General features: G+C 36.0%; 1 protein-coding gene across 3 annotated transcripts; it reads right to left on the reverse strand.

Annotated features, from left to right (window-relative positions):
* Nucleotides 1-855: 855 nt before the first annotated feature.
* On the reverse strand, nt 856-7109 carry LOC141834777 (E3 ubiquitin protein ligase DRIP2-like). 3 transcript variants are annotated; one of them, XM_074722144.1, is made up of 8 exons: nt 6714-7109; nt 5386-5485; nt 4040-4370; nt 3725-3908; nt 3496-3637; nt 3353-3403; nt 2719-2791; nt 856-1268 (listed from the first exon to the last, which is right to left on the reverse strand). In XM_074722144.1, the coding sequence occupies exons 1-8, from the start codon at nt 6838-6840 to the stop codon at nt 1092-1094; spliced, it is 1185 nt and encodes a 394-aa protein (XP_074578245.1). In that variant the 5' UTR covers nt 6841-7109; the 3' UTR covers nt 856-1091. The 3 variants fall into 3 exon arrangements, with proteins under 3 accessions (XP_074578245.1, XP_074578244.1, XP_074578243.1); XM_074722143.1 differs by having other exon boundaries at nt 3496-3640; XM_074722142.1 differs by having other exon boundaries at nt 3496-3908.
* Between the last annotated feature and the right edge of the window lie 12883 nt (nt 7110-19992).

The following is a 19992-nucleotide window of genomic DNA, read 5'->3' on the forward strand; positions in this document are numbered from 1 at the left end:
TTGCGCTGCTACAGAACGAGAGGATAACAGACAGGATCAAAGAGCTGACCTTGGCAAAGGACAAGAACCCTAGAGTCAAGCCAGATGCTGGCCTTCCAATGGCGCCTATGTGATTGGGAGGTGTGCAGTGCAGAGCAGAGAGGTCGGAGCAAGAGACAAGGACTAAATTGTTGTCTTTTGAATTCGAAGGGGTCAATTTAAAAACAAAGGAGGATTTTGTATTTTCATCCATATATTTCACACACGTTTCTTGCCTGCCCCTCGAATTACGAACGACAAGGAATTTGTTTTCTTTAGTTGTTAGTACAATTATTCGCTTGATAAAGACAGAATTAAATGAGTTATATTACAAGATTAAGTTAAACAAATCTCTATTAAATTGAGATATAATCTTATGGATACATACAAACATATTAAATGATTCCATATCTCATCGAAATCTTTTTAATGATTCAATATTCCAAATCTATTTATTGTTTGTCTGATGATTGACTTTTTTATTAATGTAATTAATTCTTTTATCCTCACTTTATTATTTGTCTTATTTGTAAATAGAGAAACTTGGGGATCCATAATCTTCCAATATATATCAGAACCCTAGAAATACATGCTCATTAAATAAATTGGCTGTCTAAAGTCACAAATATGGATTGTTTTTACACATTTGCATGATAATTTTAGATCTTTATTCTTTAAAAAAAATTACATGTGTAATCATTTGATAATCATTCATGATATGATCATATACATTTAATTTTTTATTAATATATATGAATGATTGACATCTAATGAAAAATACATGTATTATACTTAACTCATGAAGAAGAATTAACAGTTACACAAAAAACACCCAAATTTAATGTGTGTACTAAAGTCAGACTACATAAGTTAGAACATTGAAATGTGAAGAAAATAAAATTGTATGATAAAGAATACAAAATATTTAGTTTACTTTGGTTTGCCTCTGAGTCACTATTATATCACAGATTTAGTGCAAGAGCCACAAAGCAACAAACAAGATCGTGTACAATGATTCAATGAACAAATGGTAGAGGATCAGCTAAGAGTTCAAAGAAGTTGTCAATCGTTCGTTAAGCTGGAATGTCAACCTTGGATCGACCGTAGGCTAGCACCATGACGAACTCCTTGCCCGAGGTTCCGGCGGAGGTTGGCAATCTCTGTGATGAGCCCACTCTTAGCCATTGAACCAGCAACTTGTGTAAAGATGTAGTAGGGCTCACTGCCTGGCCGCGGAACATGATACCTACCTGTACAAGTATTCACCATCTCTTCTTTACTCTTTTAAACCAACATTCCATTTGCTATGCACTAAATTTTTCAGAGAATGACCATGAAGGATATCCAAATAGATAAAAGTGTCAAGACACTGAGAATGAGTTTGAGTAACAGAATGCAACTGGCATCATCAAACCTTTTGAATGTCATTGATGTGGCTTAATAGTCTTCCTAAAAGCAAACAAGTACAACTCGGGCAAAGAATCGTAAGGGAAGTGCATGTATTTACTAGGTAATTTTCTGTGTGTACATATCTTTTTGAATTGGGTCTACATCTGTTGCTTAAGTAAACGTTCAGTAAAATCAAGGACTAAAAGGAGGATAACTAATCTATATGGCTCGTCACATTGATTATCTACTTCTTGATCGCATATGATTAGGCTTGTTTCAACAAACTAATGAGCAGAATCATATTATGGAGAAGATTTGGAATGAACATATACACTTACAGCTTGCAGAGAAAAACTCAGTCTGTTGTCCATTGATATTTGCATGTTAAAGTTCATGTCCAGATACTGTCTATTGCACGAGGTAATAGGAGTCTTACAGTTGGATATACCTGGATGCATCATAACTCTGTAGTAGCTACTTCTACATCAAGTTTTCTGGATATAGTGCAAGTAGTCATAACAAATCAGATGAAACGTCGGTAACTGACATATCAATTTGCTAGCAAGTATATCTGTGGTCTTCTGTGTCCTATAACCAACTCATAGTAAGCAAACAAGGCTCCTAGGACAAGTGTTTGACTTGATCAAATAACTTTAAGCCTGTATTCGTGTTTGATAAACTCAAACACAGACACAAGAAAACTTACTGATTTGATCTTAGCCTTACCCAAGGCAGCCTAGGTCTTTTCTAGAAATGCCAAATACTACTTTTTTAAATATTCTGTAGGTCATACATGTACCAGATATTGCACATAAATGCACGGTTGACCATGCAACTCAAGTTCTATAAGTGTCTGAGAAGAACCATAAATATTATTAGAAGATTAGGCGGGGATCAACACTTATAAAGCTATACAAAGAAGACTGAGTTATGTAGTTCCAGATTACCAATGCTAAGGCATCCTTGTACTGATTTTAAGCTTAATGATTAATTAATTGTTGTAACTCACACGCACTCTGATTTTTATATAGTCACTCAATGCACTGAAGAAAATAAAAGGCTCTGACATTATGTTCAGTTATATTTCAGCTAATTTCTTCACCAAAGCTACACCTAACAAAATGTTGCGACCGCTAGCTGTTTCTTCCTTGTACACGTTCTGTAGCATTGATGCAACTGATATTTTGCCAAACTATTAATGTTTTATGAAGGATAGGAAAAGTAAAATAACACTTGTTTCCAATCATCATACAGTCTCAAGGGTTGCACTCAGGCAAAATGCACCAACTTTAGGCAAACTCTATAAATTACCTCGGTTTCACTGTGAAGATCGAGCTTCCTGACAAGGTACTTCTGGATACAAGAAACAGGTACATTGCCATCTCTGAATATGGTAACCAGAAAAGTCATCAAATGGAAGGTAAAATAAATGAATACGAAGTGATAAAAATAAGGTTTATCAAGCATGAGGTCCTTCTCTAAGATTGTTCTCGCAGGCCATCCACCCTAAGTCAACATTAACAGAATGACAAAGATCAGCATAATTAATGTAACCAGGTTTGTCATAGTTTGCAACGTTAATTATCATTGATCCTTATGTATGTGCTCTGGATTCTTTTATCAACTAAAATTTCCTTGCTGGAAGTTCTTTAACAAAATAATTATAGTTATACAACTACACATGATTGACCTCAACTATTATCATTATCATCATTTGTAAGTCCTGACTATTGTGATCGGCTACCTTGATGTAAACCAACTCATCTGCCAACATCTAATTCAACTCAACCTTTTCATCTGCGATTGAGACTGGAATTGATGGTTTTTGACAAAAACTACAAGCAACAGCAAAAATTCTAAATGAAAAAGATAAGGAAAACAGTGGCAAGTTAAAACTATAGACAAATTATGCATGAGATTGTAGGATCATGATAATTAAACTCACTTAATCCTCAAATAACTATTTGGTATCTGGGGAAGAGGTGAATCTCCTTCCCTGAAAAAAAAACATTAAAATGAATAAAAATCAAAACAGAAATGAAGTAAGAATGATGATTATACAATCTCCACAAGAGAAAAGACCATAACTGGTTTAAGGAAGCAATTAACTGAAACCATATTGGGCAAATTCTTCTGTCACATGGCCCAGTTGTTGCATCAATTGGTGCTTGAGATGATGACATAGTACCCTTCTGTTTTCCATTGATCCCTTGCAACCTTTTAGATTTTGCTGCTACAGAAGACATTTGGATGATGTCATTTTTCTCTTCCTTAATTTTGAACTTGTGTAGCCTAGTTTGACAAATATTAGCTTCACCATTCTGTGCACTGATGAGTTCTGCCTTGATAACAGGATTCTGTGGACTGGACTTAAAAGACTTTGCCACTTCAGCTAGACAATCTAAAGGTTTCCAGGGCTCAGTCTTATTCCGAAAGGAGTCCCCTCCACTTGATGAATGTTTGATAGGAGTAGTGCTGAATGGCTCCATATTTGAAGAAGTCTGAGAAAGTATTGCCAAAGTTAAACATGGACACTAATGGAGGATGAACTTATATTTAAAATCTAAAAAGAACATAAAACTTTAGAAACAGAAAAACAAGGAAAGAAGAAATTAAGAAAAAGGATTGCTGCCTGTTTTCTACAAGGGTCCAGCTTGTTTGGATTAGCAGATGAGTTCTCAGGAAGGTCATCAAGACTTTTATCATCCATCCTCTTTATGGATTCTTGAATATCATGACTTAGTCCACAAAATGTCGCAGCCTTTCTAGCAGCAGCTCTTGTTCGCCTTCCATGCAAAGCTGTCTGTGCTGCTATTTGAGGAGTGTCGACTACTAACGATGAAAGTGATCTTTCTTTTCTTTTAGCAGGAAATGTTACAAGAGGAAAATTTTCAAGAGCTTCAATCTTTCTCCTTTTGAAAGGAAATATCTTAGATCTCAAATCTTGCAGATTGTGGTCAGCTCTGCAGATGGTACCAAAATTAGGATATGCTTGAAGAGAGACATACTGTATCAGAAGCTCAAAGTATAAAACAAGGAATTTCAGATTTAACCAGGAACTCAGTTCACAATTGCAACAATTCCAGCATATTAGCATTTCACAATTGTTATAACACTCATGAAATCCTTAATATAGTAAGAATGAAATGCAGTGTTCTTTTAGAAAAAAGATAGAATGACAAGAGAGGATCCTGCCACTAAAACTGAAAAGTATTCCTCTAGACAACAACTGACAAAAACTAAAAAAGGCTAACAACCCCTGGCTATACACTAAACTACCACTGCTCATAAATCATTTGAGGATGCTGCTACTTAAAGCCAAGCCATTCCCTAAACTTATCATACAAATTCAAAACTAATGAGGTTACCATTCCAGCTTCAGAACTCTACTGGACACATTGCATATTTTGATCTCTGGCTTACCACCCAGCCTTGAACAATACAGCCTTTCACCCACGAAGTTTGATACACTACTACCTGCTTGAGGCCTGCATACCACCAGAAACCTCCCCTATTGTTACATATGCTGCACTTTCACATAATCTATGATGCAATTGCCAACAATCACCACCAGAACAAATTCCACCAATCCTACAGCCAGGTCAACCCCGTCTTAGGGAACAATCAGTTCCTCAAATAATGGAATTGGGAAGAAGCGCTGACACATGACATGAGAGCAGTTAAAGGTGATAAACCCATATCGTTTGAAATCAGAAGGAAGCTGTGCCTATATTTTATAAGTTGGTGAAATTATTTTTTATTCCAACAGATCCAAAAAGTGGAAAAAAACTAAGATGGAAGCTTAGATATTGATAATCCAGTCAACGATAAGGTTTTCACTATAATATTGCAGAAATCTAGAACCCGGATAATATAATAGCTACTTCAAACAATTTGTATACCAAAATCTAGTGAGAAACTATAATAAGCAACATGATGCAAACAGCACCAGCACAACAACAAAGGAAAGCAAATTACCTGAGTTTTTCAATAGGAACACAGCCCAGTTCAATATTACATATAGGACAGCAATCTATTTCTTCGCTTGTGAGTTTTTCATATATACACTTCCTGCAAACTATTTGAAGATCAAGTATGAAAAAGATTTTTTTTTCCAAAAAAAAATGAAAATTTTCTTCCAACTGACAAAGCAGAACATCAATAATAAAAATTCAACACAACTCAGATACAAGATGGAAGGACAAAATCTATCATCAAAGACAGCAATAGTTCTCAAATGTGTGTTGGGATAAGAGATACTGAATGACATAAGAGACATGTGTGTGTTGGGAGATGCTATGCACCAAAGTGAAAATAACTAAAGCAAAAGATATTATCTACTCAAGAAAAGTCAACTTTTAGGTATAATAGTCTATTTGAAGGCTCAGGAAGTTGAAAGAAACTACACCAGTTTAGCTCAACTGCAGCACCAAATAATTTTGCCAAAAAATAAGTGAGTCTATATTATGGATCGGTCTATACTACCTAGCAGTGAATTGCCAAAAATGACTACGAAACAATCAAACATGAAGACAGAATTGATCTCAAGAAAAAACTAGACTGAAGTTTTAGCTGTAAAATTAATCCAAGTGCCAAGAATTTCTTGTTTCCTATTTTCTGGAAAGTGCCAACAATGACATGAGTATATTTTCACGCCTCAGAAAGGCATCACAGACAATCTCTCCTTTTGTTTGTGAGTGCACAGTCAAAGTAGTAACTTAGATGCCAACTTTATCAAGAATTTTTGTGGGCTAGCACTGATTTCAGGTAATTCACCTCCTGCAGACATTCTCTATCCAACAACCTCAGTTCATTAACGTGAAGAAGTCTTGCAAAAATGTTCTATTTTTGATAGTAGGAACTACTCCATGTATCAAGAAAAAGAAATGAAGATTTTAACTTTCAATGTCCACTTTACGTATTTGTTTATATGTAGGCAAAAATATATACTTGGCGTCATGTGCCATCATAATATCATAATGCCTCATACCAAAGTGGGAAAATCTCAAACGACAAAAGGTAAGTTTCCAAACCTAGAGACTCCCCAAATTTCTGAATCTTCCATGGAAAGAACAAAAAGAAGAAGAAGAAAAAAAAAATCAAAGATCCGAGTCTCACACGAGAAGAAACCGAGGAATCACGTAAACCAAGATCGAACAACTCCAAACTAGGAATAAACTTTGAAACAACATGCAAAACGACAGAGAAACACCACGGATCGGCAAAAGACGTAAATTGGAGGAGCCGGAAGAAACGGAGGCCCTCAGATTAGCGTGCGAGAAGGGGAGGATGAGGAGGTTACTCACACGTATGAAGGCACTCAGAGATGGTGGTGGCATCCCGGATTAACTTGTGGCAGATTGGGCACGTCATGCACGCGACCAGCTGCTTCCGCTTCACCGTCACCACTGCCGCTACCGAGGCCGCTGCCATTCCGTCGACCGCCAAATCTCTTAAGTCCCTCACGCTGCCTCCCGAATCCAACCTTTCACGAAACGGACACCGAGGAGGCGGGAAACTGCTCCCTGCGGACCAAGGCGCCGCATTGATCTGGGAATCACGTGGCGGAAGGGCGGCGCAAATGGATCGACGGCAGGGGGGAGACCAAGATGGGATTTTTGCGGAGAAGTCCGAGTAGTAGGCGGCGGGGAGCGAGATTGGAGGGTAGATTCGAAGGCGAAGGGGGAAGGGATCGAAGGAGAAGGACGACGACGCCAGCGATAAGCCGCACAAGAGGATAACTAATTTATAATTTAATTTTATTATTACAAGTTGATCGGTATTATCGAAGTCGACCGGCATTATATGCCGGTTCACCGCAGCGAACCGGTTGTGAACCGGTCGATCTAATATCATCCAATTAAAATTACCTTACGTGGCGTTTGCTTTTATTTCTTCATGCCGTGGGACCGACCTGCAGCTTGGTGGTAAATTAATGTGTTATGGAGCTATTAATGAGAAACTTTGGACCGGCGGTTTGGTTCAAGACAAACACCGGTTCTTACCTCGGGCATGGTACGGTAAATTTTTTGATGAATTTATGTTTTTATAATAAAATTGATTGTTGAGCGAATTATCGTAAATATTTTTGGATTTATCGAAAGGAAGTTTCAAAATTAATTGAATTATATATATATATATATATATATTATATTTGTGCTCGTGGTGCACATGAGATGATGAACTAATAAAGTTATAATGCATGTAGTTAACTATTTTATACTAGTAGTTGACTCTTCTATCAAATGTAACCATTTCATGCAAAAAATATTTTTTTTATTTTTCATCTCGATATTAATCCACTAGTAACTTACCATCAATCATCTAATATGCCATCAATCAGTCAACTAAATCATAAACAAAATGATCTTATTTGTTAACTCCTCAACTCAATCATCAAACAACTAAATTCAATAGACTAATTATCATCCTCACTACTTTGATGCTCTATGTCTTGCAATTCAATTAGTCTTCTCCAAACACTTGTAAACCACAAGTAATCGAGTTGTCAACTTGGCCATGCCAAATCATTGATCTCGATCGATGTACTTCAATGTCATCCGTGCCAAATCCTCATCAATCAACCGCATCGAAGAACTCTCAAACTCCATGTGTGTTTATGCAAATCCCTGCTCAAAACATATCAAAACAACACAATGTCTAATTTAAACTCTTTGTCAAAATATCGAAATTTAGTGCTAACCAAATTTCAAACATGGATATGTAGACATAGTTCATTATCCTATATATATTTTCATTTTATTTCTCCCAAGAAAGGAAAGAAAACAAGGCAAGAATTGACGATCAAACAACTTATAGATGTCGATAAGCATAATCACATATTCTGTGGGTTAAGGTGCTCCTTAAGTTCTTTCAGTTCACAGAAGCATATTTTAATGAGAAATCTAGTGAATAAAAGAGCGAGCTCAAGAAGTCCTAACTGTATGTGCAAGAAGAATCAACATAAAAGTAAGGAAGAAAATGATGAATTTCTTTTTGTTTTTAGCGTTGATCAAGGCCATTTTAATTCACTGCATGCCACAAAACTAAACCTTGTAAAAATCAAAATAATTAAAAAAGCCTCATTTCTGTCCTGATAAATAAAAACATGAAAAATAAAAACAGCATAAGTTTCCACAACAGGTTTCCATATGTGGCATGATCTCATAAAACCTAATGATTAGAATGCAGAACAAGGAAATCCAGAGCTTAAATTTGGTGCTCCCATCAGCAGATGAAACTGCAACATGATCTGCTACTTAAATATTCTCTATACATATATTTTTGAGATCAGATCATGCTGGCAGCTTCAGCTTCTTGTGGTGCACCATACTGATACTGCATATCATCGTATATGATCAGAGAGAATTCAAGATAAAAGAGACCAAGAGACATAGATATGTTGGAGGAAGGAAGGAAGGTGTGGAGTTGAGTTAGAACAGAAAGGGAGACATATATAGATGGAAGAAAGATGAAGGAGGAGCACTTGTGCACATATTCTTTTATCCAATGGTTAGTTCCAACAAATTACATGGTATAAATTTTAAAAGCATTAACTCAGTGCACAATGATGAAGGCACAAAGTAGAGGTTTATTTTTTGGTTAATCATGATCATGATAAACACTTTATAGATTGTGCGAGGCCGCAGTCATATTAGTTTAAGGTAGATTTCAGCCACCCCCTATGATTAAGATGATACCAGATGCATGCCTACTGCATAGCTTAATTCTGCCTGCCGGTCTATTTATATATATAATTGGTGCTCTTCGTTGATCATTATTTATTGTTTCCAAAGGGTGGCCAGATTCATTGAGTTATAAGCTTTTAGGAACAGCAATGGCTCCTTATATGGAGAAATTATCTAATGAATGCATACCTGAGCAACAACAGTTCATCAGTGATCAGACGTAGACTAATTCAAATAGAGGAGGGATGAGCAGAGACAAATTAAGAGAGGATGTGTACTCCAGGGATGAAGAGAGAGAATCACGCATGCTAGGGTTAGGGTTTAGGTTGACAGTCCAGTAGTCATGGGTGTGTGATCAGTATGTATCATAGCGTTAGGGTTGCAGGTAGTAGGGTGCATGCATGCATATACAAGCCGTACTCTAATGCATGCCAATGCTTGGTGTGCAACAAAAAGCCCTACCTTGTGATTTGATGGAGAGCCCAATGAGTTGTGTTCTTCGAGAGGGTTTCAGTTTCATTTGTAGAGTTCATTTGATTCCTCTTGAAGCTTTTTGGTGTACAGTTTGAAGTTTTAATTCACTTCTGAAAAAATTGAATGCATGAGTTCATAGGCATGGAGGTGTAGGGCTAGCTGCAACCTCATCATAATAACCCTAGCTATACTACACTCTGATCTGACATTTTGACCGTGTACGACAGGTGTCAAATGTATATAAATATGTAAGAATTTATTATTTTTGTGAGAATATCAACAAAAAAAAAGAATTAAAACATATATAGAATATTTATATTTCACTTGTTTTAACTGTGTTTTGAAAATGAAAGAAAGTAGGGAATAATATCCATGAATATCTTGTTGATTATAAATTTGGTCATAGTGATCTAGCACTAATCATTTATTTCTATGTATTATTAAAAATTTAATCTCTCAAACTAGGTTAATTAATTAATCTAATTAGAGGTTGGAGTTCCTTTGTACCTACTTATTTATGTTTAATCAAAGGAAAGGTTACTGTTTAATCTCTCATCATGTGGATATGCATTTTCTTGCTTATGGATAACTATATTTAATTGTATTGATTAATCATTCTTTAGTGAGTAATACAATTATTCAAGTCAAGCCATTAATATTGAGAAATACCCAAACCGACCCCTTGTTCCAAAAAAGCTTATAATTGATATTATTTCTTCAAAGTCATTTGATGAAATAGCTATTTTGAATAATATAATATTTTTATTTAAACAAAAAGTACTTATTTTATTTTAGTTGTTATTTTTTTCAAAATTTTCCACCTAACAAATGACACCCTTTATTTTTTATTTTGGCCAAAACAATTACAACTGAAACTTGATTAAAATTAATGTTACATCTAAAGTAACTTTGACCAAAACTATCTTATGGTATAATAGTTAAAATTTATTATAAAACACATATAACATAAAGCATATTTAGTTAAAATTATTCTATATTATAGTAGTTTTGGTGGAAACTAATACAATATAGAATAATTTTTACCAAAATAACTTCAAATGACACTAAAAGAAAATCATAATTTAAATTTTAAATTCGGTGACTAAATTAGCAATCGAATTTAAAATTTTGATCGCTAAATTTAGCGATCAATTTGAATGTGATCACTACGGTTTGAATTCGGTCATTAATTAACGACTAAATTTAAAATTTCAATTGTTAAAGTGACTGAATTATATATATCCATCCCTATTTGTTAACCATGTCAATCTGATACACTTTTAATTTTGATTTGAACCTGTACTACATCAAATTCAAATTGCATTTATAAAATATAAAAACATTCATCAAAATGTAAACCATTTAAGTAAGATGACAGCACAAAATATGATTACCTAGATGAGTCGGACTACCATCTAGCAGAGTGGTCATATTGTGATCTACGATCTTAATACCTAGATGGAACATGCCGCTCTATAGAGATGAATTGAGTGGAGGTCGACTGTCGATGACCACAATGTGAGCACTTTTTTTGAAGGGAAACTTCTATAGGGTTGATTAGTTAGTCATCTCCAAAATTAATTAATTTAAAAAATAAAAAATTTAAATTAACAAAAAAAATATAAAATATAATCACATTACACTATTTAGTCACGTTTATTCCCATTATTATCAAAATATTCAAAATATAATCTTAACATGAGAATCAAAAGTAGGCATAGAATTGTCAAGAAAAACAAAAAGAGAGGCTAGTGATTGAGATAAAATCTCATTATAAAATTAAGTATCTCTAATGTCGTAACTTGGTATTCAATTCACCATTTTCCACCTCTTAACTCTTCGATGTTTTATCATTTTTTTTCTCGTTTCAAATTGTGTGTCATGCATTTCAAATATCTCCTTATATATGTGATGGTAGGGTAAACTTCTTTCTTCATTTGTGCAATATTTTTTTTATAAATGTTTTATAGTATAGATTCCATATTACATTATTAAAATTTGTCTAGTGGTTAGGCTCTCATGTAATCTTTTTTACAATATTATTGATAAAAATAATATAATTATTATTATACAATATCAATAATATTAAAAATTTTATTAGAATTTTTTTTAGTTTCATTATCCACGTGTCTGATGTATGTCTATCAGTAGGTTGGCCCTCCTTGAATGACCCTCTTTGAATTTTCAAGTTATATATTGACATCGACCCATTTTTTCAAGTTATATATATTTATATTTTATTAGTGTTTAGAGTAAAACTATGTAAAAAAAGATTTTTTAATATTTTAAAATAATAAAAAAATTCTTCAAATATATTAATAATAATATTATTTAAAAATATAATAAAAAACTTACTTATAATGCTCAACTAGTTCATTGCAAGTTCTATCATGATAACAAATATAAGTTATTTATATATTTAATAAGTTCATTATATATCATCGTTCCAAAATTTAAAGTTAATAAATTATTATAACCTAATTAATGATATATATTTAAAAGATATCTATATTAAGAATGATATAACAATAAAGGAGATTTAACCAGAGTATTTTTATTAATTCAGTGGGTAGATGGGTCTTTGAGCTTGACCGTTTGGAAATTCTATTTAATAATAATAATAATATTAATTATTTTGGATAATTCGATTCGATTTGGATTTTAAAATTCATTTCATTAAATAGAATATAGATTGATATTATCAATCGAATCAGATCGAATGGGAACTACACCACAGTGGTGCTGGTTTGAATGTGATACTAGTTTGAGATAAACCAACATCGCATGTACAGTGCAATGTGATAAGGTTTAGCACTTGATAGATCTATTTTATTCAAAACCTACATCAAGACAAATACTTTTTTTCTGATTAACCTCAAATCAAGTACAGGATAATCAATAGAAAATTCAATTTAAACTGAAAATTAATTATCTATAAGGATAACTTCTTTTTTTAAAGAAAAAAAAATCAATCTCTAAGATAATTTATCTCGTATTGTAGCATGAAGTGCAAGAACACAAGCTGAAGGTCTCACCCTAAGTAAAATGACACACCCAAACTATGATATTGTATTCAAAGAACAATATTATTGTGTTACTGAATTTCAAAATATAGCATCCACAATAGTGCTGATTTCAAAATACAACATTATAATGATACTAATTATAGAATTTATGCAGTACCAAAATGATGTTGTTCTTTGAAAATTAACACCAGAGTGGTGATGCATTCAAAGAACACCAAAGTAGTGTTGATTTTAAAAAATTAGCATCGTCGTGGTGTTGATTTTCAAAAATCAATACTACCGTGGTGTTGATTTTGAAAGAGTAGTATCACAATGATATTGTTCTTTGAAATCTAATATCACAATCAATTCCACTAAGAAGTAGATGACACATCCCCAAGGCATTTATACATGTTTCTTGTCCCAATGAAAGGCATTTCTACGAGTTGGTTATGTGAATTCTATTTGATGCAATAAAATCAACAAAATTCAATATCAAGAGTACTTGAGCAAATACAACATATATAGATGATGATGAAAAAAAGAAATCAAATCTCGCTGATAGTGTAACGATCCGGCTCGTCCGTCCGTGGAAATTCTACTTATCTCAACCCCTATTTTTCTGTGGGTCATAGGTCGTCGACCAGTGACCGTGCCGTTACCTACTAGGACTTTCCACCCCTGTCCAGTGGATTTTTACCTTCCCCAGATTTGAACTCTAGACCTGCAGGCTAAAGTACTAAAGTTCCTTGAATCTGGTAACCAAGTGAGAAGCTTGCAGGTCTAGACTTCGAATCTGGGGAAAGCAAAAATCCACTGGGCAGGGGTGGAAAGTCCTAGTAGGTAATGGCACGGTCGATGGTCGACGGTCCATGATCCACAGAAAAATAGGGGTTGGGATAAGTAGAATTCCCACGGGTGGACGGGCCGAGTCGTTACAATAAAAAGGCACCTTTTTATTGGTTACCAGATTCAAGAAACTTTAGTACTTTAGCCTACAGGTCTAGAGTTCGAATCTGGGGAAGACAAAAATTCACTGGGCAAGGATGGAAAGTCCTAGTAGGTAATGGCACGTCCGATGGTCGACGTCCCATGACCCACAGAAAAATAGAGGTCAGAATAAGTAGAATTCCCACGGGCGGACGGGCCGGGTCGTTACATATAGTATTGAGAGAAGACTTAATTTTAGATATTTTACACTTTAAGTTAACTATTTTTGATAAATACCAGATTTGCTACCATGGTAAGAAAAAAAAACAGTAGGTGCATCGATTATTGACTAGTCAAAGACCTAAATAAAATACTTTAGGTTCACTGATATAACTTACCTGCATCAAAATCATAGGTTCCAATGACATCTTGTATTAAATTGATACCATTTATAGCTGTGATTATCATCTAAAGAAGATGGGCAATAACCCATGTAATGTAAATTAAATCATGTGAGAGAGAAGATCGAATGTGATTATCATCTAAAGAGGATGGGCAATAATCCATGTAATGTAAATTAAATCATGTGAGAGAGAAGATCGAATGTGATTATCATCTAACGAGGATGGGCAATAATCCATGTAATGTAAATTAAATCATGTGAGAGAGAAGATCGAATGACAGAACTTGTAGGAAGGTTATAAAATAAAAATAGCAACTACTTAAGCACCAAAGGAGTTGATTTATAGGGAAACAGAACGCAAGGAAATGAAAGAGAATAAAAATAATGAAACAAGTCTGTTTGGAGATGAGAAATAAGGTTTAGATAGTAATTAATTGAAGTAGTGCTTAAACACAGTCGAAAATAAAATCTCCATTAATGAATTGCAACGTAGCTATATAAAAATGACACTTTCTAATAGCTAAAGATATGATGACCAAAAATGGCTAAACACTCGTAATATAAATTAGTTAGATTAAATCAGCCTCCACTAGGTTGACTACGTCATACCTAGTCTAAGTTTGTTTTCTTGTTATATGAATTCAAGTTAATTATACATGTATCTAAAAGTATCATACTTTTGACATGCAATGCTTTGACCAAAGATTTTAAGTAACAATCTTAACAAGCGCGCGGTCACAGGGTATACATCATATTTTTCAAGGAGTGATGAATTCTCTATGGGCTATCCAAACACCTTTGAACATTTCGACTTACACCCAATTATCTTGGGTTCACACCTTTTTAGAGATGTTTGTTTAAGATATCAAAGTATAAGTATCCATGACCAAGATGATTTAAATACCGTAAGTCAAAGGAAACTCGCGCTTAAGCTTCATTGACATATCTTTATATGTATAAAACCATATGAAGCATCATAATAAGTTACTCTAATGAACTAATTATCTTTAACTAGCATCCACGTTTAACTTTCAACATCTAATATCTACAATCAGTAGAAACAGTTGTTTGGTAAATTAAGGAGTTTAAAACGTGCTAATCTCTCAACAGAATCGATGACGTCAATGTTCATCGATTCATTAACTAGGAATAATTTCAATACATTTATAATTGCACATATAGATATGTTCGCTAATTGTGATTCAATTACAAATTCTCTCATGTTATAAATCATATTGTTGGCATTCAGCAAATGAGTTTAAGATTCAATCAAACACATAGAGAATGCGCGTGAATTTTTATTTATCTAATAAATAATACAACCATAAGATGATAGTCTTAGGATGTCGTCTTTCAAATATAATAAAGATGAGGGCGACACCTAAGACCGAGTAGAGATCGAGGTTGGAGCTGTCAGTTGCAAGCTTTCGCCGTATCAAATAAATTTCTATTAATTGAATGAATTAAACAAAGAAGGATTACAGCCATATATATAGATAGTTAGGGCGGACCGGTTCATATGACCGGGTCACATAATAATATTAATATATATTATATTAATATTCTAACACCCCCCCTCAAACTCAAGGTGGTAGAGTAGAGATCAACTTGAGTTTGCTTAATAACACAGAGAAGCGACCCGGCAAGAGAGACTTGGTGAAGACATCTGCAATTTGATGTTCGGTAGACACAGACCGCAATTGCACAGTGCCAGCACTAACATGCTGCCGTACAAAATGGCAATCGATCTCGATGTGCTTAGTGCGCTCATGAAACACATCATTTCGAGAAATATGAATGGCACTCTGACTATCACAATGAAGATCGGTGGCAGGCGGTTGAGGAATGCCAAGATCAGAAAGAAGTCGTCGAATCCAAAGAAGCTCAGAAGTAGAATCAGCAAGCGCACGATACTCTGACTCAGCGCTGGAACGAGAAACGACAGTCTGTTTCTTGCTTCGCCAGGAAATAAGAGAATCACCCAAGAAGAAACAATAACCAGTGATGGAGCGTCGGTCAGTGGGATCGCCTGCCCAATCAGCATCAGAGTAACCAGTGAGTACCAATGATGAATCAGCAGAGAAGTGAAGACCATGTAGGAGAGTGCCCTTAACATAGCGGAGAATACGTAATACAGCAGAGTGATGAGCTGTACAGGGACTAGTCATGAACTGACTAACGATGTGAACTGCATGAGCTATGTCAGGACGAGTGACTGTCAAATATATCAGGGAGCCCACTAACTGGCGATAGAGCGTGGGGTCCTCAAGAGGGGCACCATCGAGAGGAGTGAAACGACAGTCTGCCTCAAGTGGAGTCGAGGCAGTCTTGCTGTCAGTCAGGCCAGCACGGGAGATGAGGTCAGAAGCATACTTTGCCTGGGACAAGTAGATACCATCTGCCGTGTCGGAAATCTCAAGACCTAGAAAGTAACGCAGCTTACCAAGACTCTTCATATCAAAATGCTGATGAAGATAGGTCTGCAAATCAGATATTCCAGAAGCATCGTCTCCAGTGATCACCATATCATCAACATATAATAATAGAATAATAATCCCGGATGAGGAGCGACGAATGAATAAAGCAGAGTCATAGGGAGAGGCAGTAAACCCATACTGAATAAGTGCTGAGCTGAACTTGGCGAACCAAGCTCGTGGTGCCTGCTTCAGACCATAAAGAGCACGACGTAGCTTACATACCTTCCCCGAAATGTCTGAACCCGGCGGCGGACTCATATAAACCTCCTCAGAAAGATCTCCATGAAGAAAAGCATTCTTCACATCCAACTGGTGAAGAGACCATCGACGAGCAGCAGCAATAGCCAAAAGACAACGTAGAGAAGTCAAACGGGCAACAGGAGCAAATGTCTCTTCATAGTCAATGTCGTACTCCTGTAAGAAACCTCTGGCCACGAGACGAGCTTTGTAGCGCTCAACAGATCCATCAGAATTTGTTTTGATCTTGTAAATCCATTTGCAGTTAATAGGTTTCTTGCCAGGTGGTAGATCAACGATATCCCAAGTCCCAGTCTTCTCAAGAGCCTGCAGTTCCTCAGACATAGCCTCACGCCACAATGGATCACAGTTTGCCTCACGAAAGGTCCTAGGCTCATGGTTAGATAGAATGGCAGAGAAACAATGGTAATCAAGGAGATGAGAAGGAGGACGACTTACACGGGTTGAACGTCGACCAGTGGCAGCAGGGACTTGAGATACTTGTTCAGGAGACGCAGATGAGTCAGCTTGAGGTGACGGGGAAGCATCGACAGTGTCAACAGGAATCTGTGTGAGCTCGGGACCTGCAAAAGAAGGAGATGGATCCAAAACAAAGAAAGGGGAATCAGTTGGTGACGGGGAAGCATCGATAGTGTCAACAGGAATCTGTGTGAGCTCGGGACCTGCAGAAGAAGGAGATGGATCCAAAACAAAGAAAGGGGAATCAGTCTGAAAAGGAATGGTAAACTTGGACTCAGAAGAGAACATCTTATGTTCCCAAAAGGTGACATGACGAGAAATACGAATTCGATTTGACACAGGATCCCAACAACGATAGCCCTTATGTTCTACCCCATATCCCAACAAACAACACAGACGATTCTGAGGCTCCAATTTGTTTCGTTCATGTGGGGGAAGGTGGACGAAACTGACACAGCCAAACGGACGAAGAATGGAGTAATCTGGTGGCTGACCAAAGAGCTTCTCGTAAGGAATGACATCCTGAAGTACAGAAGAAGGCATCCGGTTGATTGTATAGACAGCAGTAAGGGCAGCTTCTCCCCAAAACCGATCAGGACACGAAGCAGAAAGGAGCATGGCACGAACAGTATCTAGAATGTGCCTATGTTTACGTTCAGCCCTACCATTTTGTTGTGAAGTGTAAGGACATGAGCGCTGAACAACAGTGCCCTGGGCAGAAAGAAAATTGAGAAAGGTAGAATCATTATATTCCAAAGCATTGTCAGTGCGGAGTGTTTTAATAGGACATGAGAATTGTGTTTGAATCATTTTTGCAAAAGTGGAGTAAGTAGAGGCAAGTTCAGAACGATTTTTCAAAAAATAAATCCAAGTAAATCGGGAATAATCATCAACAAAGATTACAAAATATCGATAACCTTTAAACGTACCAACAGGAGAGGGCCCCCAAATATCTGAGTGAACTAGGGAAAAAGGTTTATCAGCAATAGAATGATTATTTGAGAAAGAAAGTGCTGGCTGTTTGCCAAGCTTGCAATGCACACAATCAAAGGATTCAAATTTAATAGAACCAAAAAAACCTTTAGCAGCAAGAGATCGGAGATTATGTGATGAAGCATGCCCAAGTCTGAGATGCCACTGATAGATGGAAGAAGGAGAAACGACAGCAGAGATAGAAGAAAAGGGTTGAAGGGAACAAAGCTCAAACAGGCGACCCTTCTTGCGCCCCGTCCCAAGAATCTGGCCCGTCTGCGAATCCTGAACCTGTACACCAGAAGACGTGAAAATAACAGTAAGTCCCTGCTCAACCAACTGACCAATAGAAACAAGGTTTAATGTTAAATGGGGAATGTAGTAGACATCTTGGAGAGATGGTGAAGTGGCATGACCAATGTGTGTGATATGCATGGGGGCACCATTTGCAGTGTGAATGGGAGGCGAAGTGGTGAGAGGTTTTAGAGAATGTAATAGATTAATATTAGAGGTCATATGGTTGCAACAAGCAGAATCTAAGAACCATTGTTGGTTACCTGATGTGGTGGCTAATGAAGGATTAGTAGATAAAACCTGAGTGAGCAGTTTATAGATATCCATAAGGGTGGGAGTAGTGGACTGAGGCGGCTGTAAAACATTTGTGACGGCGGCCATGGAGGAGGAAGAGCCAACTGTAAAGATATGCGACTCAGTTTTGGGCAGTTCTGAAGGACATGACCCTTTTTATGGCAATAACGACACTCAATGTTCGGACAATGAGTGTAAGCATGATCAGCATTCGGACAACGACGACATCTAACAGACTTGTCCGATCGAGCATCCTTGCAAGCATTAACACGATCCATATTGACTGCAGTATTTTCTCTGCACGAACAGGTGCTTCCACCACGCGCTGCTCAAGATCCACGTGGAGGAGGACTTCCTCCGCCGCTTCCAAGGTCAAAATCATGCAAACATGATGATATTTGTGATTCTTTCTCTGCAACTGTTGATGAAATCTTATTTTGAGATGTTACAACGTGTCACTCTTTTTGTTGCATGCCTTCGTGACATCAAAAGTCTGATACAATATAGTGATGAATTATACAACTCTTTCCTGGCTTGATCTCGTTCTTCCTTCGAGCCAACGTGGTGCGGCAGAGGACGGCGGCAGACGGTGGCGGGAGAAGGATCTAGGGTTTTCCTAGATCCTTAATCGCGGCGCTTAAAAAAAAAGGGCTCTGATACCATGTCAGAAAAATAAATTTCTATTTATTGAGTTCTATAAACAAAGAGGATTACAGCCATATATATAGATAGTTAGGGCGGACCGGTTCATATGACCGGGTCACATAATAATATTAATATATATTATATTAATATTCTAACAAAAATATTTTATAAAGTGATAGATTTGCAACTTCAAAAGTTAAATAGTCATTTTAATGAAGCGAACACAGAGTTGTTGTTATGTATGACTTATTTTGATTCATCAAATTCATTTTCTGCTTATGCTAAGAGAAAATTACTTCAGTTTGCTCAATTTTATCCATTTGATTTCTCCCCGATAGAGTTAATGCAACTTGGACACTAACTACTTTATTTTTGACATGCGAAGTAGCAGTTAATTCTTAGAGATTGCAGAGATTAGTGAACTTGCTAAAAGGATGATTTAATTGAAGAAACATCGATTATACGTATACCTTTTTGATATAGTTACTTTTGAAGTTATTATTGTTAGTACCCATTGCAACTGCAACGGCAGAGAAAGTATTTTCAGTAATAAAAATAAGTAAAATCTCATATCGTAATCAATTGAGAGATAATATGGTAAATGATTATTTGATATCATATTGTGTTTTGATATAGTTGATAATGAAATTATTATTCAATATTTTTAAAATATAAAATCTCAAAAA

The sequence above is a fragment of the Curcuma longa genome, chromosome 9 (genome assembly GCF_044706935.1).
Source record: "Curcuma longa cultivar G26 ecotype Majalengka, Jawa Barat chromosome 9, ITB_CL_G26_1.1, whole genome shotgun sequence".
Taxonomy (NCBI): domain Eukaryota; kingdom Viridiplantae; phylum Streptophyta; class Magnoliopsida; order Zingiberales; family Zingiberaceae; genus Curcuma; species Curcuma longa.